Raw genomic sequence first — 20,982 nt, 5'->3', positions numbered from 1 at the left:
ATCTTGTAAACCTTCCTGGGAGGACTAGAGGTGCACCAATGAAGTTTTTTTTGGCCGATACTGATGGCCGATTAACTAGTCATATCAGCAGATACTGATCCGATAGCAGATATGCAGCCTGGCAGCTTGGAGAGCAGCATCCTGTTAGTAAGTATAGGGGCAGGCAGAGGTTGCCCAGTTGGGGCAGGACACAGGGAAATACTGACTGCTACAACCCATGATTTTAAAAGGAGGCACAATTAAGAGCAACTGTGTCACACTGACCTACAGTTTTAAGATGAAATTTTTCAAGTTGGTTTGAAGGGGACCTGGATGCCTAGTTCCCATTATCTTTCATAGGAACTGTTTATACATACCCTGAAAATCCTGCTCTTACTTGCTTTGTGCCATTTTTATCATTACAGATTTCATACAAGGGTAACATAACAATATAATAAAAAAAGTACCTTTGGGGTCAGCATTTGGAAACAGCCTGTTCCATGGTACCTTATTTTTGTGCGGAAGAGAAAGCAAGTAGTTTCTGGCCTTTAAATTGATAATACAATTCAAGTCTTCTTGAGAAGGGGATCCGAGTATGCCTAAGGAAAGACAGGAGAAAACAGATCTTTATTCCAATGTGAAGGACAAAACAGTCACACTGCATACCTAAGATGCAAAGTATTAAAACAAACAAACAACTTAGGACATTAAAGGGTTCTGCTTTTAATTTAATAAAAATGAACTCGGTTTTTTGGTTTTGGTTTTTTTAGGAAAGCCTTATAAAAAGTAATTTGATATAAAGAGCTTTGACAAAAGATTCTGACCAAGTTCCACCACAACCACATACAGACGATTTAATATCAAAGACTTCCATTCTGTTTTGAAGAAATTACCCAGCAATAGTTATTGCAAAATCTCACATGACCCACATTTGATTAAAAAAAATCCCACCCCCTTCAGAATCTCATAAAGTACCACAACTAAATGAGAGACCCCATCTACCTTCCTCAGGTAAATTACTTAATTGTGAAAAAGGGCCTTGGACTGTTTATCTGGTAGAGTGTCCTTACTGCATGAAGTTTTGGGGCCTTCTGGACACTGTCACATATATTGTTAGGCTAGAAGCCTCATTGTTTCATGTACACAAGCAGCAAACAATACAAAAAGAAGAGAAGAGACAAGGATATCAGTAAAAAAAAGTAGAAGTTTACATAGGCTGGTTATTTTCAGAACTTCATAGCTCCAAAGCAGTTAGAAGGACCTTGTTCTAAAAATAAGCATAAGCTGTCCTCAGCTGCCTCAAACGAAGCTGAAGATTTCTTATCAACATCATGGTAGAACTATTTAGAGGGAAGAAGTCATCTCACTGATCAGTTCAGAAAGGTATATAGCATAGTGTGGAAGAAAGTACAACAGTAACCATAGGAAAAGAAGATAAAAGGGTGGCTAAGACTGGTACTTTGTATGTAGTGGGTGCGAAGTTCCCAATGACAGAAACAAGCATGGAAATATTTTTTCTTCCATTCATAAACTGTATTTTTGCATAAAACACATACACCTTCCCCCCTTCCCCTCCCCCCCAAAAAATCAGCCCTCCAAAGTTGGGTTGCTGTCTTAAGTCAGAAAGCTGATTCTACACTAGAATAGAAGCTTGGGGAAGCTGCAATGGTTGGTGGGGCTCTGATTCTTTTTTCTGGCCCCAGAGAGGGAGGATTGGAGTGAAGTCTAGAGTTGAGCAGTCAAAATCTGCTGCCAATTCAACTGGGGCTGTAAGAGAGGATTAAAACTGTAACTTTGGCTTAGCAGAAAAAGTTAGGATTCAGCTGTGCAGTCAAAATCCCTTACAGTCAGGATTCAGCTAGGACTAAGAAAAATCTTTTCTTCTGCATTCTGCCTTTTCAAAACAAGGCATGTGACTTACTTGGGGGGTCTCTGTGGTATGCAATAAAACTATAGAATATAGCATATCAAAATTATATTTTATAAGAGCTTACCAAGGATATGGTTCAACTGGTCAAGGTAGTGTTTTCCTGGGAAGATGGGTCTGTTAGAAAGCATCTCTGCCAGAATACAACCTACAGACCAGATATCAATAGACTTGGTATAACCCTGTGGGGAATGACAAAATAAAACAATTACCTCCATTCAAAAATGAATTCCATTGTATAACTAATGCAATAACAGGTCTTATATACTCAGCTACGCCAGTGCCGGAAAGATAGGGCACTAGGATAACTCAAACCAAGAACAAGGCACATTCAAACTGTTCTATCATACATGCACATCAAGACATACTCATCAAGCAAAATACTGATTTACTTTGAAGGAAGAAAATGTATGCAGTGTTTATTGTTCCAAAAGCGTTCTCCCCTCTTTAAATTTTAAATGCTGCTAGCTCAGAGGAACAACTGCAAATGCCTTTTTGCAAGCCGTCTAATCTTAGGGCCCACTTTCATGAAAGTCTTACCAAGTTTGTAGGAAAAAAAACCCAGGTCTACTATGGGCCAAATTTTCAATTAGTCAGCTACTTATGAAAGATAGGCATTTAATCAATACATTATGGGATTTTTTTTTTTTTTTTAAAGAGCTTTGTCAGTAATGAAAGAATCTGTGATTCCTGCCTGAGTTGTTCAGATGGTTCAGCTATGTGGATTGCTGTTTAAACAGTAGAGGCTTGAACAGGGAGCAAAAAATCTGACCTGAGAGAGGAATAAAAGCAAGGAAATCCACTATACCCTTTTATTGTTTAATGTGGCTATAGAAAAAGATGGCAGAGTAGTTGCAAGATTTTCAGGACAGGGTGAATTTAAAAGGCCTGCACCAATTTTTTGATATGCTGATAGTTTGGTACAGACAATGGCTGGAGAGTTGAAATATAAAGGAAAAAAAAGACTTCAGATCACTGAAAATGAACTAATATACATACAGTTTAGCTAATGCAAATATCTTTGAATCTGGTACGGTGATAAGTAGGCTTGTAAAAAAGTTAGGCATTTTACTAGGAGAAGCGTTAATTAAAACAAACAAACAAACAAAAACACAATCAAACCAACCCCAACCCAACCCAACCCAGCTTGGTAAGAGAAAAAATTAAAAGACCTATACAGAAAAGGAATACTTGCTAATTTTTCACATTAAAAATTGTTGCCATTAAAACAACTCCTGAGACTAAACTTTAGATAAGTAAAGATTCTTATAGGGAGCATTTTATATGGATACAAAATCTGAGCATTTACTAAGAAGTGAGTAAGGAATCGAACTACTTTAACAATAAAGAAATGGAGGTGAGTTTTTGGTCAATGACAGAATAACGTGTGGAGATGAAGTTCTAGTACGAGGGCTATGAAAAACCAAGTATAGGAAACATTACAAAATCCTAATAACCATTACCAAGGCAAGCACTGAGGGATCTTCATGTCAACTACCAGTAATAAAGAAGGAGAGAAGTAGGGGCTAAATTATGCAAGCAAAGGATCCTAGAACTGCACAGAAGAATTTAGTTTATGAAACAGTACCGCAAGCATCAATACAGACAAGCTAGCACTGATAAGCAAAATCAAATCTCCTCTACTTAAAAAAACCAAACAAACCCAACACCAAGCCTTTTACTGGTTCTAGCAGGTTTAGGAAAATTTCTCAATAGCACATAAAACATTATCTTTCTTGTTGGCCCTTCTATGGTACTTACCTTAGAATTCAACATGATTTCAGGTGCTCTGTACCAACGAGTAGCTACATATTCTGTCAGGAACCCTGTATGGTCATGATCTGGGTCTGCAACACGAGCTAGTCCAAAGTCACAAATCTAATATTGAAGTTTAAAAAAAGTCAGCATTAGAAATACAACTTCCTGGTATAAGTAACATTAGTTGACGAGTAAGATGCCTGTTCCACGAACTTCTGCAAGACTGCAAGCCATGCAACACCCATTTTATGGTAAAATTTGTTCACATTTCTAGAAAAAAAAAAGTCAATAAAAATAAATAAATAAATTTAATTAATTAATTAATTTAAAAAAATCACTAACCCTGATCTGAACAAAGCAATTTACTTCCATACTGCCTGCCATCCAAATATTTCAAAGTAGGTTCTAAGCAATGAGTTAAGTTTCACACCATCTCTGTAAAACAGGCCGTTATCCCCATTTTGCAAAAGAGAAAAAACAAAGCCACACTAGATGAACATACTTGCTCAAACTACAGTTTTGCCACAAAAAACCCCAGAAGCTATTTGACTAATTCCTCGATTTTTGCTATAAGCCTATTCTTCTTCCCCACTCTAGTGTAAGAAGGAGAATATTTGGATCTTAGCAAACACTTTCCCTTTTTCTTAATGGTTTTCTGCGATTCGCCTGCTCCACACTTAATACAGCTAAAGCAAGCCAACTACAAAATTTAATTCAATGGAATACCCTGTTGTAAAACAAGACAGGACTCATTGTTCTGACTTAATATCCCCGCGCCCCCCCAGTCCCACAAAACAAAAGGGAGCCAACATTGCCAACAAAGGAATCATCACTGATCTGAAGTTACTGCTAATTCCTGCACTCTTTTTGAGGAAGCCATTGCTCTACAGAGTAAATGTAGCAGAAATATTCTACCTAATCATGAGAAAAAACGGTAGGCTCGGAAAAATAAAGGTTGCTAAGAGCATGAGAGAAGAGATGAAAAACCCTGCTGGGAAGTTCATATATCTTTATCTTAAAAATGATAAGCAGTTCATATATAGATGAGGTGAGATCAAAAGAAAAGAGGAGCTCTACGGTGGTAGAAAGTAGAGATCTAACTCCATAAGGGACTGAAAGTCCTCATCTGACTGGAGTGCCCTCTTTGCCTTGTTTAAAGTACTGTTGCTCATTTTCCCTGCTTTCTGGACGAAGGGAAAAGCAGAGATGAAGAAACCACATTTTCATTCTTACAAGGAAGAAGGGAAGAAAATTGAGAGCTTTAAAGAAATACAGTGCTCATGGAAACTAGATAGCTGCTAATATCCATCATTCCACTGGGCAAAAGGCTGGCTTGTTACATGATTTAGGATGCAATCACACAGAAGTAAAGTCTTACTAGATGAGGAACAGTTTATGAAACTGACCCAACTCAACGTTTATCTCTGAAGTGTCTCCGTTACAGGAAACCATGGCTTTCAACAGAATATTTATTCTCAGAGACAGCCAAGATGGCAAACGTGTAGTTTAAAGACCATTAGGAAGTATTTTCCTGCATTACAAAAGAGAAATCTCTCTCTATGCTTAGTAATGAAAAAAAAGGAAGTGGAAATTCTTTACTTCATATCCTGCAGTCAAAGATACAAACAATCTTATCAACAAATTCAGAGGCCTCATTGTAGCAGGGCAGATTGCCCTTTTCAGCGCCAAAGGGATTTGGATCAGCCATGAGCAGACCTAGGTGAGCGAAAAGCTACTATAAAACCCAGCAAGCACTTCTGCTTAGCAGAAGTTGCAGGGAGGCAGCTTCTTCAGGTAACCACCATGGTCCAAAGAGCCATTTGGATTTCTGCATTGGTTCACACTGAAGAACAACACTACAACCCAAAACACTCAGCATGGTCAGCTGCCTTAAACAGACAAACTAGTGCTTAATATTCATCGGCAACATCCTCCAAAACTGGGAGTCTGCAGCAAATTCTATTACATAGGACAGGGGTTGTCAACTGTGGGTACTTGGGAAAGGGGCTATGGGGGTATGCGCGGGTGAGCAGGGACAGAGCACCGCCACCCACCACCCCACACTGCCGCCCTCCCAGGATAAGGTGGGGGGAGGGGGGCAGTGCAAGTTCAGCGGCTCTCCTCTACAGGCCACACAGGTGCCACCTGGCAGGTTGGACACAGGGGGGATGCCACACAGCAGCCGCTGCCATTCACCACCCTACATTGCTGCAAGCTTCCCCCCCGCTCCGCATCCAGTTGCTGCTACCCCACTCCTCCCTGCCCCTGTCAGGGGTTTCCAACTTTAAAAAAAAAAGAGTAGGTGTACACTACTTAATGAAGGTTGAAAACCCCTGACATAGGACAACAGTAGTGAGAAAAGCTAAGAAGCAGTTACAGAGAAACCTGCAAACAAGGGAAATTTTTCCCCAGGTAGAGAGGCAGCGAAAAGAGTTTGCAGCAATCCCAGAAAGGCCAGAATAAAGTCAAAGACTAAGAGACTGTGCATAGCATCAGAATCTTAGTCAGGAAAGTGCTATGTTCTGCTAGAAGTAAGAAAGGAGAGAGAGTTTCTTTCCATGAGTGAAGAAAGGAAACTCAAATCAAAAATAAGAGTTGGCACATCTTCAGCACTCAGTGGACAGAATGAAGCACAGGATAAAAGAGGAAATTAGTGAGCTGAGAGCTCAGAAAGAAGGAAAAGCAAATGCAGGCCTGGGTCAAAGCACACCAAGCAGCAGAGAAGGATGCGTGTCTGTGGGAAGTACAAATGCACTGGCTCTTCAGAAAAAAATACAATCTTTGAGGTGATGGCAAGACCCTTACATGCTGCTGAACTAATTACTTTCATGAATATGGCACGAATTGAAAAGGATTTCAGATCAGCTCTTCTTGATTGCAAAGCCCTGGGTAGACCTTTCTGCTTTGGAAGTCAGTTAGGAGGTCCTGAAGGAAAAAGAACAAGATAGAGATAGAGATACAGGCAAGCGAGGCCTGGGGGAAGATTAGAAGAATCAACTGCATGTTGAACGGCAGGGATCAGCTACCATTGGTTCAGCTGGTAGATTCCTCCCAGCACACATTGATCTGGGGTCTTCATATGAGGGAAAAAGCCTTAGAGTCTGGCACACCAAGACAGGAAGAACTCTTCAGTGTGATGCTCTGCTCAAGTTTCATGGTCAAAAGTAAAAAGAAACGCACACAACCAAGCTTTGCCCCAAAAGAGACTGGGTGTGGCAGCAAGTCCTTCACAGTCAAGGGGAACTGGCCAGCAGCCACTGACACTAAATAAAGGAAGGGTCGACATTCCTTACATTTCGTCTAGTCTTCATTCGGCTTTTCAGCTACTGCTGTAGGCCGATTCTTAAAAATTTTACTTTGTATATGTCTTGCTCTAAATCACTTGTCTTTTTAGGATTACATCAGCTGCTTTTCAAAAACTGGTGAAGTTCTAAAGCAAGCAAAAGAGTAAGAGGAACATGAACAATTTTACAATTATTTACAAGCCAGTTAGAAAAATACTTCACAGCACAATAGAAGGCAGCCCTCTAGCTCCTAGCAATGAAAATGGAAAGGAATCTTTCACATAAAAGTTAAATTTCTAGTAAAAGGAAACAATGGCTGGAGCAACTCAATGTCTTTCACTGACCAAAAGTAATTAGTAAAATCCCTGAACAAACTGTAAGTAAAGGTATTTTTAAAAGAGAAAAAAGCTCAGGTAAGTCCATCCAATATAAATCAAAACACCTCTTGAACATCAAGTTCTTCTGGCATTTTGAATCATGTTGCTTTTCAAAGTTCTTTTCCCATATTTTAACAAGATAAATTAGTGCCAAGACAGGCCTCGAGTAAATTGCTTGGCTTGACTTAGGGATTTACCTAAAACCATGCTTCTTCCTTCCTCCAAGGGGAAATGGACAGGTCAGGTATCTATGAACATATCTGGCATGAGTTGAATCACGTTTATGACCTCACTGAAGTTATTTTCCTATCAGAAGAAATCTTAACTGCTCTAAAATCTGCATTTCACCCAGAAGTACCCTCCACATAATTTGCAGCAGTAACTTTCCTTTTTCATAGTGCTTACGCTGTATTTAACTTTTTTGCAGAGATCAAAGTTGTGGACAGCAGGTAAGAAGACTAATGATAACAGTTGGAAGACTTAAGATAACCTTAGAGCTCTAGTCCCAAAAGAAAAGTCACTAAAACTAACCTGTTTCTTTTCATTACTGCATACAAGTAGAGGGTAACATTGTGGAGGGGCCAAACAGCACAGCACAACTTCGTATCACCAATCCCCCAATGCCTGATCAGACCTCCATGTACCAGATCCAGCCTACAAGCCATAGGTTGCCAACACCAGCCGTAGAAGAAACTCTTCCTCTGGAAAGGTGCAACTTTCGATTCAAGACTGTTCTGTTGCATAGTGAGCTTCATTTTATATTTGCCTCTAACAATGACTATATTTATACATATATGCAGACAAAGATGGCCCAGGCCAGCATCAAGAGCCAAGTTCCAACACTCGTGCCCAAGTTCATGTTTCTTGTGCTCCAGTCTGAACGTACACTACTGCCAATAGCTGCTTTCCTTCCTGGTGTCACAGTTCAAGTGTGGGGCAGTACAAAGCAATCCCTTTTTCAGAATTGCTGAGTGTTGGCTGCAGCCAAGGTTGAGGATTTTCACTGGTATGTGCCAGTGGCTCCTCATGGGACTAAATTTCATAGACATTAGAGCTGGAAGGGACCTCAGAAGATCAGAGTCCAGCCTCCTGCTCCAGGGTCAAGAAGTCAGCTAGGGTCAAAGGATTCCAGCAAGATAAGCATCCAAATGTTTTTTTAAGAGTCCAGAGTAGGTGCTTGCACCACCTCTGGAGGGAGTCTATTCTAGGCCTCGGGGGGCTTGGACAGTAAAGTTTTTCCTTATGCCCAGCTTAAAATGGTCTTGGGGGAGTTTGTGACTGTAAAACCCAGAAAATCTTGGTTAAAAGGGTCTTGCTCTTCCACTCAAGGTTAGACTGATCTCCACATTTTGGGATGGGAAGAAATTCTACACCATGGTCACACTGGTAGGACTGTTGGGAGTTTTGCCTTCCTCAGGGTTAGGGGACACTGCTCTCTTCCTTGGATTTCCAAAGTGCATTTTAACAACACTTGCAGTGACAGGACATGGACAGTCCTCATCCTGCTGCTGTATCTGTTGGGCAGGTTACGATGCTTTTATTATCTTTGGGCAATATGCCTTGTAGCTGTGCCACAGGGCTGATTGCGCAGTTTTAATATGTTAGACAAGGATTTATATAGAATAGTTTAGATAGGGATAATCCTACCTTGAGCAAGGGGTTGGACTATACCTCCAAAGGGCCCTTCCAGCTTCACTCCTCTATGGCTGCTTGCAGATGCTAACCCCTCTCCCCAAAAGGTACTTTACTTTAAACTCCATGTACTCTCACATCAAGCCTAGCACATGCCCAGAAGGAGGCAGCACATTCGTTGGACCCAGGTCTCCCAGTGTCTGTACAGGCTGGGCACTTTAGTGGGGTTTTGGCACTTTTTTATATCTAACAGCTGATTGACAAAGTTTTATATAAAAGCACCAAAAAACCCCCAATGAAGTGCCTGATCTATACAGACATTGCAAAGCCAGGTCGAGCTGGAACTGTATGCATAAAGAACACACAAGGCACACTATGGAAATGCTAGAGTGTGAGAAGGAAACAAATAGTGCTTATAAAAGTCACATTCTGCAATTTTGCCTCAACTCCCTCAACATTTCTTTTGGCAACCTTCCTTCGTCCATGCCAAAATAGCGCCTTGTGCTCTTTCAGAATATACATAAGTACATATAAACAGATTCTTCTGAAATTCTACTAGCTCTCCCCAAAAAAGGATGTCCTTTTCTCTTCTTGAAGGAGATTATGCCTTTAACGGAGTCTGCTTTAACCAAAATGGCTGCAACCTCATAGCAAGAATAAGAAAGCACTAGACACATGGTGAATATACCTCCATCACTTGCTTCTCGTGCATTGCAAGATACTGGATGATTAAGAGCAGGAACTTTAAGCAAGTACTATGGTAACCAGAAATCAACTTCTCAGGAAGTTTCAGACATGAAATAGCTTCTTAGGAAATTAGTGCTAAGAAAACAACAGAATTAGCCTCCACACAGCTTCAGTCTGGCATCAACACTACTTGTGATTCTATATTATCCTACAGCAGTGCAGGCCAACCTTTTTGGCAGCCATGTCACATGCCCAATACCTTCCTCAAGAGCTTCACTGAAATTCCTCCTCTGACCATGCAGCTGCTTTGGTTTCTGCTCCCTATTCTATGATCCCTGCCTGATCTCCTACTCTACTTCCTGCCCTGTGCTGCCTGTCCCCTCCCTGATCTGCCACACAGAAACTGCCCATGCCACTTATGCAACAGATTGGCCACCCTGCCCTATACTGTTTCAATGAAGAGTGGCTGTCACAAATTCACTTTTTCTGTCCAGAAAAAAAAAATATCAGTGTGTAAATGCCACAAAACTACTGAGATTACACATTCTAAATATAAAATAAAATAAATCTTTGATCTAACTCTTTAAAATTAAAAATCAATGCATTAAAAGGGAAAGCCTATGGGATTCACAGACAATATTTTACAACCTAGCACGTGGAAATTAAGTCTAGTATTAGTTTATGATAAACAGTTGTTGTTTCCAAGTGACCAGCATGAAGTGGAAAATAATGTATATTAAAACTCCCTTGGGGTTTTGAAATTGTGATGGATTAAACACAGAAATATCACTTAACAGAATATGGAGTTCTTAGCTATTCTAAGCTAAATCATTTTTAAACAAAATGGAAGACAGTTTTGGCAATCCTACCAGGAAAATCATAGCATTCCACAACAGCACAAAGTGCAAAGGAGTAGAATTTGTAAAAAGACTTCAACCAACCTTGAGATCACAAGTGGTGTTAAGCAGCAAGTTGGAAGGTTTGAGGTCACGATGCAGCACATTGGCTGAATGGATATATTTTAACCCCCTCAGAATCTGGTAAAGAAAATAACAAATGTGGTCGTTGCTGAGGTGCTGAGTCTTTAAAAGTTTGTAAAGATCCGTCTCCATGAGATCTTGCACGATGTATCTGTAAGCCATCAGATGTAAGGCAGCAAACAAACCCTTAGCTTCATTATAGATAACCAAACACTGTACCATGAACTACACATTGTTTTATGATAATGAAGAAATGGAAACAAATTTTGGGCATTGGTATTATTGTCTCTCTGAATTTTAAAGTCTGGATGCTTTGATCTCAGAAGTTTCAGTTCAGATTAATCTTATTCAATGATCAAGGCCTTTACAATATTAACTGCATACAATTCTTTCAGGTTATTACAAGAAAGCCTTCTATTTCTTCCTACAAAGCTTGTTTTATTTGGCTTATAATGTGATCAAATCTGCATCTTCCTTGCCAAGAAATGAAGACTCCTTAGCATAATGGGAAATAAACTATTGAAAAGATGATGCTTGCTTCCAATGGTAAGTAGATGTGAAGGAAATTAAGCTTATAGCAGTCTGATTTCTAACCAGGGTTTCTCCAATGATCCAAGTCCAGAGCTTGAGTTGCCCTCTTCTTTACATTTGTCATTCTGGATAAAACACAAACTATACTTTTTGCATCCATACATTCCTTGTTTCCAGGAAAATTCCCCCTTCCACCAACTCAATTTTAAAAGGAACTGACAGCTCACCTCCCCTTACCCTCTTGAGGTTTCTATCTGGTACAAAGGAAATTTTAGACTTGGAGGTGAAACTACATAAACCCAATGCAGAGAACCAGCCCTTTGTGCCAGGACTCAATCAAATCAAAACAGTATTACCTCATGTAATTGGTTTTCCCCCAGAAGTCAAATAATTCCCAAGAACCATTAGACCCACATCGAGTCTTAGCTATACTCAAAACACCTACTTTTGCATCATTTATTGAATAAAAGAAAGCACCTTGCATCCACTGTGTTAGGCTAAACAGAGAAGTGGGACACACCAGGCCAAGGTGAGTACTGCCAATCCCACATGCTATGAGGGCAGGGTGGATCTAATCATTTTGCAAGCCAAATATCACCGATCCCTGATCTAGACAACAGGAGAATCTTTTGTTCTATAGAATAAACCTAAAAAACCCTATTTTGCTGGCCTGTTCAAGTAAAACCCAAGATGGACATCAACTTTTAAACCACACTACACTCTTACTATTGCATAACACATGAAATGCCACACTGGGTATTTTACTTGTTCAGAATGTTTCAGAAAATGTCAAATATTAACACTGTAGACTCAGAAGCCAAAGCAGCAGTCTACTGGCAAGAAGCTCAAGTTTGGGGGTTATTTCTGGACTGCTTCAGAACAGGCAATGTATTGTAGTTACTTACATTAGTTTTGTTTCCAGTGTCTTGTAAAATTTAAGTGAGCATCACCAAACCTTCCTTTCACTTGGCTGCAACATAGTAACCTTTACTTCAACAGACACAGAAAATTAAAATTAAGAAGAAAGCACATCATGTGCAACATTCAAACCTTCAAAAGGATACACATCTTTCATTTGCTCAATAGTTGGAGCTCTGATAATGTCATTGATTCCAATAATATTTTCGTGCCTGAAACGCAGCAGAATTTTGATTTCTCTCAGAGTTCTCTGGCAATATGTCTGGTGTTCAAAAGGGCTGATTTTCTTTATAGCTACTCGAACTTTGTTGACATTATCATAGGCAGAGCTGGAAGAGAATTAACAACATTAAGTTATGAGGAGTATTAAGCCTGATCAATCCAGCAAGCAAGAGTGTAAATAAAGCAGAATCTTGGCACTGGCACATCCTGTAACAGTTGCCATGTATGAGTGACATACATTTTTAAATATGCCAACCAACTTAGCTGTATTGCACCAACCATTAGATTAACTGGGGTATTCACTGCATTCCCTCCCACTGTATTTGTTGTTGCCAGGTCGTTACAATTAAAACCAAGAAAGACTTCTTCCTTCTTACCCACCTGTTGGAAAAATACCTTTTCCCTTTTTTTTTTTTTTTCTTTTGGAATTCAGTAGTTAGGAAGCCCAGTCGGGGGAGATGAACATGAAAATGCTTATGGTAATTAGCTCTGAAATGGCAAGTTCCATAGCCTTGGTGCCAATTTCTGAAAACAATACTCTCTTAACCCCACTAACCACCTTTACTAAAATACAGATTTTCCTCACTTTATGCTATACATTAAGCCTGTGAGAATAGGGAAGTATTCAATTTGGATTTGGCCGATTCGGAGAACAGCGATTCAATTTGGAGATTTGGATCACTGCCCTGAAGCAGATTCGGCACAGATTCAGAGAGATTCGGTGACTTGGATCAGCTGGGGGAGAAGCTGCCCCCCAATTTAAAAAAAAAAAAAAAAAAAGAAAAACACCCCGCCCACACTCACTGGCTGCAGCAACAGTGACTGGGGCCTCTGGGCACTCGTGGCAGATTCCCCCACCCCAGCTGGGCAAGAAGCAGCAGGGCAGAGCCCCTGCTCCCAGTGCTACCATGCCCCCATCCAAGTAATGCTCCCTCTTCCCCTGGCTGGCCAGCCTGCCCCAGCCCCAATCCCTCCCCTCCCCCAACCCCACACTTACCAGCTAGAGGCAGCTGTCAGCTGCCTGTTTAGTCCATGGTCAAATCTCTGAAGCGGCCAAAGCTTTTCCGAATAGATTTGGAGCTTTTAATTGGTCTTCCAATTTGATTTGGATTTGGAGATTCGGTCCCTAAATTGGGCCGAATCTCCTCTGAATTGAATCAGCTACCAAAGCTTCGCACAGCCCTACTGTACGTGCATTCCTGGAAAACCATGCATAACTCAAATTTGCATAAAGGAAACCCATTTTACGATGTAACAAATAGGGATATGTTCCAAGACCTTGACTGTACTGACCCCCAGATCCATTTCTACCACTTTTACAAGACAATTTTGGTACTCATCAACAGCAGACACTACACATAAGCACAGGGCACTATCATAATGGAGATGACAACTACAGAAACACATGTCATAGTCAACGAGCAAGCAGCACAGATCCACACAAGAGACTATATTTTGGTGCACCTCACTCCCACAATGCACTGCACAAAGCAGCTGACTGTGGGAGCTTCCACTACACCAATCACACAAGAGTGAATTTACCCCTCGCATAACAAATTTTTGGTATAAAAAGGGTCACATAAGATTGAGTCTGCTCAAACAGACCCCACAGAAAGTGAGGGGAACCTATACAGATCTTGTCCAAGGTAAATGGCGCAGAGAGTGATGTGTTCTCTCAGGCAGATGCACTGAATCCTAGAGGCAGCCTATAGTATCAGACAACCAAAATACAGTATGTATTTTGAGTTTTCCAGAGCACGGATTTCTTTTTAGATACATTGAAAACACTGGAAAAAACTTACTGCAGAATACATTAAGATTATACTTCAACATGTTTTAAATGCTTACAACTTCAGGTAGCTTTCCATTTTCCTACTAACAACAACAAATCAAGTGTCATTTAAAAAAAAAAAAAAACAGTTATTTTTTCATTTAGAAAGGCTGAGCAGACAATCCATACTTTAGTCAAGAACATTAATTAAAAAACAAAACAAACCAACCCTTCTGGCCAGTTAGGACCAGAAGCAAGGTTCACAAAGGGGTGTTTTGCTTCCTAAGTTCTTGTTAGAATATGTGCGTAAACAAAAGTTACAAGTTCAATTTAGGCTTGGCAGGATTCAAATTTTATTGGTAAACTTTGATAAATGTTGATTTCACTTTACATTCAGACCTATGAAAAAATATTTCCATTGTTAATAACTGAAATTTATAGAAAGGGGGCGTAAGAAAAATGACATCTGAGGGAATGTGCAAAGAGGGGGAGCAGTCCTACAGAACTGTGTTGCCTGTACTTTGGACTGCAACTCCCCAAAACCCCATGGGACTCGGAACAAAGGAAGAGGAAGCAACAGTGGCCAAGGGAGCTATAGGTGAGCAGAACTGGGACTGATGGCAGCTCTGCCACTCAGCTGGTGCAGTCCTACAGTAGTTAGGTTTGCCACAATGAGGGATTAAACTGCACAATCTTGAAAATTTACAAAAATCGATAAAAATTTTAATCAAATTAAAAACTAACAATCGATATTATCTGTCAAAATTATTAAAAAATAAAAAATGAATTCTGTCTAACCTAGTTTTAGTAGAAAGAAGGCAACTGTGAATCTATCCATCAAAATTTCACACACCTATAAAACTCAAGTGGCCAGACAGGTCTAGCAAATTTTTATAAATAAATATCAAAAAGCTTGAGCCCCTTCTAATGTCTTCCGAGAGGCTCAGATATCTTTATGATCAGGTAGAGTAGAGCCATATGGGAGAACATGGTCAATAAAAGGGGCCCTCTTCAAAAGAATCCTGAGCATTTTAACCACCATCCCTTTCCTAACCGTTCATCTATTTTGAGAAGTCACATTTCAGGAAATAAGACTGCATTTCAAAAAGCTACATGGAAAGATTATGTCTGCAGGTCAAGTGCCTGGAAGCTACAGAATCACCATTACCAGTATAGCCATCCTTTAGCTCCTCCCTACCTCACCCTCCATTTTTATCTACCACCACACTGGATTATAAACTTCACAGAAATTCCCTTTAATCCGACTCATTTCCAGCCATAAAATGGGAATAGCGCATATACTTACTTCAGGGGCATCTGGGATGTAATGTTTGCATAAGACTAAGGCTCTCAAAGTGCCAAATGCTACAGGTATTTGGATATGAATATCACACCAACTATTAAAAATTCATGCCACAAGTACCAAATTAAGAAACAAAAAAAATGCCAAAACACATGTATACCATATGTCTGGGATGGAACTTGGAAAAGCATTTGGAAGGCTGTAGGGAGCAGCTCCACACCCTGGACAGTGGCTCTGCATGGGGCAAAGGGGCCAGCGGCCAGCTGCGGCAGGGGGATTTGTACATGCTGCCCCCTGCCCCTAGCCCTCACTCCTCTGAAGGCAGCACTTGTGTCTGCTGTCCTCTCAGTTACATTACTGGTTGAAAATATAAGAGCTTCACTCTGATACCCAAGATAACTTCTTGTTGACCACCTCTACTATTTGTTTACAAAAAGCAAAGATAGTCAGGACAAGACTAAACTAGAAATATCTTAGGAATGAATGAGCCATATTTAGACAGGAATAAAAAAAAAAAATAAATAAAAAAATCTTACTCTGTTCATGTTATTGTACACAAACCACCTACTTCCCCTCTGCATTGACTGAAGTACATTTGTTCTTCCACACTAAAAAAAAAAAAAATCTAGATTCATTTCAAAGCACACAGATAACATACAAAAGGGTAGAAAAATTAATATTGGGAATAAAATACTCCCAATTACTAATGTTACTTAATCATATTTTTTATTATTTATAAAAAAAGAGGGAATTGCTTCTCAAGCCTTAAAACACTTCTACTAAAAAAATTTTCCTTCCCAAATGAAGCCAAGGTCAAGTATTTGTGGGAAGAAGACATAAATCTCTTCCCACTTTGCACAGACTAACTGAATATTAATCCACAGATTAAAAATTAAAGATCTGAGAGGTGGCTGTTTTACAAACTATAATGAAATTGAGCTACAGTCTCAGAAAAACTGAGAATAATAATCCTAAAACAGCAAAAACAACTGCACCTTCAGACAGTGAACTATATCAAGTCAATGTGGGAAAAAAGCAAGGTGCATGTGGTAAAGATATAACCAGCTTCCTTTTTAGTATACATCCTGCACAGTCACTCTGATATGAAGCGAGACAAGTATCTCATCAGCATCATACTGTAATGTGGTAACTGAGTATGCGTCCTACTACTGCAAAGCCTGTGCAAGCTCACAAACAAAGCGCATACAAAATAGAAACTACTGTATTTACTCAAATAAGACACCCTGAATAAGATGACCCTCCAATAATTAGATTCTATATATGGACAATTTATAAGTTTGTTATAATTCTATACCTGTAGAATCAAATTATTGGAGGTTTGCCTTGAATTTGCTCCCTACCCCCCGTTACAGCAGGAAAAATAGATCTGGGGAGTTAGTTAGCCCCATTCCCCTTTGCCCTCCCAACTCTCTTTCCCCCGCAGTCCTTATTCTCCCTCCCCACACCTTTACTGTCAGACCCTACTCTCCCAGACCACACAGAAGTGAGAAGCAAATTTGGAAACAATGACTCTGAATAAACACAATTAACCATATAGGCAAATTACTACAGGTACCTAAGTCCTTAAGTTTATCCAGAACCGATGCATTTCTTATTTTGAAACTGCTGCAAATTTTAGCACAGGTACTCCATAAACACGCTTTTAAGCAGCACTTTTGCACCTACTGACCCATACTACAAACTATGCATGATATAAAAAGTTCATGATTTACCTCAGAGTTCATTGGGCTGGGCCCAAGAAGAGTCAACAGCATTTCAAGTCATGGTGACCCCACAGTTCAGCACTGCACAGTACTCCGGACACACCCCACAAAGGATCCATGTGCTAATTAGCACTCCCACCCCACCCCACTCATGACTGGAACTGGGTGTTTTTGTCACAAGAGTCCTGGGATCCTCCAAAAATTTGTATATAGATGAAGCATAAGGCAACCTGGCCCAGCTCCCCCTCATGGAGGGCAGGGCCACACTAATCAAATTCAACAAGCGGAGAGGGGGAAACAGAAGTATTTGGGGTGAACTGTTTGGGGCCCAATTGATCATGTTTGCCAAACATTTAAGGCTGGTTAAGAAACAGGAATCACTGGAAATGGGAAAGAAAGACAGCTGAGCTGTGGGATTGAAGAGAAAAATCAAGATGTATTCAGTAAGTGGCTTACTGCAACTTCCAACAACCAAAAGTGACAAAGGGGGATCGCTTGACTGCCCCCCGCTCCCACCCCACTGCTACATCTAGCAAACTCTGAGGACTTTGTTCATCCCAGACCCTTCCCTACCCCCACAATTGTATCCCACATGCTGCTATCTGTAACTGTGTGTTTTTATGAACCATCTCCCAACCCCAATGCAGCATCATTGTGTGAGGTCCCCGATATATTCCTCAGCATATAAGCATCATGTTTCCCCCCCCCACCCCCCTCCCTTCCCACCCTCTCACCCCTGGGCTTTAGTTAGCTGCACGTTCTACATGCAACTTAGTTACGTTTCCACCCCAATCCCCATCCTCTATGTAGCCCCTCATTCGGGTCTCCTGTATTTTCTTCTGCCTTGAACTTTGTCACTTGAACTTTAACATTTTCTAATAAATTAAATCTACCTCAACTATATTTTGCATCCTTCCATTTGTAACTCTGAGTGTGCCTAAAAGCCACCTCCCTACTCAAATGCAGTATTGTTGCATGGCGTCTCTTGTATATTCTTTGCTATACAATTGTCTTGCCCCTCTCACCCTTGGGCTTAGTTGGCTTCATTTCTTATGCAATTTAGCTGCATCTACACCTCTACCCCACTCCCAACCACACAGCCCCTTGCATGGGTCCTCTGCATTTCCTTATGCCTCAAAACTTTTGTCATCTTAAAAACTTTAACTTTTTTGGCACCAAGGACAGGTGTCAGGCTAATTAGCATGTGTCAGAACAGAGCCGTCATGTGTATAGGTGCCCAAAGAGCATTACGTTAAATAGCACTCGAAATTAAAATAGCCATTAAAAAACTCATTTTTATGGATGTTCAAGCATACACAGGTATATGCGCAAGTACTTGGTTTGTAAAAAAGGCAGAATCACTTAGCAGCACAGGGAACTTCCATGCACACTACAGAACAACTAGAATCCTGATTGGGAGTATCAGTAAGCAGACCAAAATCTCACTTAGTCAGCCCTTATGGTGGTTTCTACACATCAACACTGTTCAATACCACTCCATATATTCCCCTCTAGATCAAAAGTGTTCAACCTTCTGGCCCTGCAAACCAAATAAGTGGGGCAGGACCCACCAGGATTGGGCCCTGGGGCCCAGCAGCACCCATTCCCACACCACCCCTTCCTGTCCCAATGTACCAGGATCGAGTACCAAGGAGCTGACACTGTTCCCTCCAGCCCTCCACACTAGGATTGGTCCCTAGGGGCCCAGAGCTGCCCCTCCCACTGGGATTGGTCCCCAGGGGCCTGGTACTGCCCCTGTAACCCCGGCACTCCAGGATGGGCCTTGGGACCCAGCACTGTGCCTTCCCATCCTCCAACATGCCTGGACTGGGCCCTGGGGCCATTCCCACCTGGCCCTGAACAATGTGATAAGGTGCACAATGCAGCACACAGGGCCCAGGGGTCCCCATGGATTTGGAAGTTTGGTGGCGCGGCAGCAGTACCACCATTCTCCCACTGTCGTATTTCGTTGCCAGTGGAGAGCCCCGAGGGCCAGATGATATGGGGCTTTGGGATGGACTTGTTCTACAGGCCAGGGGTTGAATACCCATGGCTCAAGACCATCACTGAGTTGCAAGTTAGTCTCTGAATTAGTAATTTAATTTTTTTCACTAAGTCAATAGACAAGGCTCCTAATAACTAAGGATCAGCATCTACAAGCATTACATGGACTTAAAATTTCAAATTTAGAATCCTTATGCAATCGTTCACTTTTTCCATGAGGAAGCACGTTTGTTACCAACTGGCTATATTTTCTCCAGATATTTACTAGGGGTGCACCAATAAAGATTTTTTGGCCCAATGCCAACCGCCAATTAACAATGAGCTATATTGGCCGATATGCAGCCTGGCAGCTTGGAGAGCAGCATCCGGCTGGTAAGTCTATGGAGGGCAAGGAGCAGGGAAGGAAAGGGCATGGGGGTGCAGATTGAAGCCCCTGTGGTGAGGGAGGGAGTGGGGCCGTGGCAGAGGCAGGTGCTGCATGGGTGGGGCAGGGCGTGGGACAGAGCCACAGCTCGTTCAGGTAGTGCAGGGGGATGCCTCCTGCCACTGCATGCATCCCTGGGGGAGGCATGGGGTGTATATGCCCCCTGCATCTGTATGTGGGCTGAGGGTGGGCTGCCCACTGTACACTTGGGGCTGGGGCTGCACTGGGCTCATCTCAGCAGGGACTGGGCCTGGGCTGTGCTTGGGGCAGGCAGCAGCTGTGCTGGAAGGGGGCTATAGCCACCCCAAAATTTGCCCTACTTCCCTCCCAGTGCCACCACCTGCCCCAAGCATGGCCCCTGGCCTTGAAATCACCCTTGTCCTGCACACAGATTCAGGGGGCATGTGCCTCCCATGCCTCCCCTGGGATGAGTGCAGAGGTGGGAACTGCCCCCCACTCTGGATGAGCTGCTCATGGCTCTGTCCCACACCAACTGGACAGTACCTGACCCCGCCCTTGCCCCACTCCCTCCTTCACCGTGGGGGCCTCAATCTGCGCCCCCATGCCTGCATGCCCCTTCCCCCACAGACTTACCCGTGGGATGCTCTCCAAGCTGCCAGACTGCATTCCTGGCCCATGCATGCCCGCAGCATTTATTGGTAACAGTATCAGTCACATCAGCCAAAAAAAACTGATTGCCAATAATGTCAATTTTCCTTGCATCAGTGCTGATACAATATGGAGCGATGTATTGGTGTACCTCTGGAGCAGTATATAGCATCATGACCCTCACAAGGATTTTGGGAGGTATAAGCAGTATTCACAGTGCTAATCTATGATTTTGAGCTACCAATGTAATCTATAATTTTGGTAGTCACATTACTGTCACAACCCAGTGATTTTGGTGCCTCGGCACGATGGAATTTTCTAGCCACATGAGAGCCTCTTGCACAGCGAGGGTTTTTGCTGCACAGAAATGCACGGTGCAAAGACTTCCCGCCATTCAAATGCAAATTTGTGTCCTGCTATTGGCCAGTGCTAAATTATTCACACGTGGCGGCTAGTAATTGGCTTGCTAGCCGTTTAAAATTCTGAGCGACTTCCGCCCAAGTCGAAGAACTTTGAGCACGCTGCAGAGTGCCTCTAAAGAGATCTAACTTGCGGCTAGCTGATCGATAGACTGATCACCTATCGATACTTCTTCCCGTCGCCGAGCGCAATCCCAGACGTACCCTTTTTCCACCGGCTTGATTTGCGGACGGATTAACTGGCTTGGGCCTTACCAGCTGGAACAACTCACATAGTTGTTCAGACGACCGGACCATCTGCGTCGCAACTACAGGCGGCGTGAGTAAACATTTTTGCAACCATTAAACCTTGTCTGCCTCTCCATTCACCAGCCCGCCCAAACGAACGAGCAATTTCTTAATCACCTCGAGTCGGCTCTGGCCGGCCGAGACA

At 41.9% G+C, this 20,982-nt stretch overlaps 1 protein-coding gene across 1 annotated transcript in view; it reads right to left on the bottom strand.

Annotated features, from left to right (window-relative positions):
• MAPK1 (mitogen-activated protein kinase 1) overlaps window positions 1-20,982 on the bottom strand; it is a 56,010-nt gene that overhangs the window by 18,476 nt on the left and 16,552 nt on the right. The window contains exons 3-7 of the mRNA XM_014518931.2: window positions 12,220-12,402; window positions 10,586-10,775; window positions 3,668-3,784; window positions 1,974-2,088; window positions 447-578 (exon numbers count right to left, since the gene is read on the bottom strand). Coding sequence (XP_014374417.2) covers window positions 447-578; window positions 1,974-2,088; window positions 3,668-3,784; window positions 10,586-10,775; window positions 12,220-12,402 — 737 coding nt within the window. The remainder of the gene's footprint in view (window positions 1-446; window positions 579-1,973; window positions 2,089-3,667; window positions 3,785-10,585; window positions 10,776-12,219; window positions 12,403-20,982) is intronic.

This window comes from Alligator sinensis, unplaced genomic scaffold (genome assembly GCF_000455745.1).
Source record: "Alligator sinensis unplaced genomic scaffold, ASM45574v1 scaffold570_1, whole genome shotgun sequence".
NCBI classification, from domain to species: Eukaryota; Metazoa; Chordata; order Crocodylia; family Alligatoridae; genus Alligator; species Alligator sinensis.
Note: the sequence above shows the minus strand (reverse complement) of the source record. Positions and strands in the feature narration are given on the sequence as shown.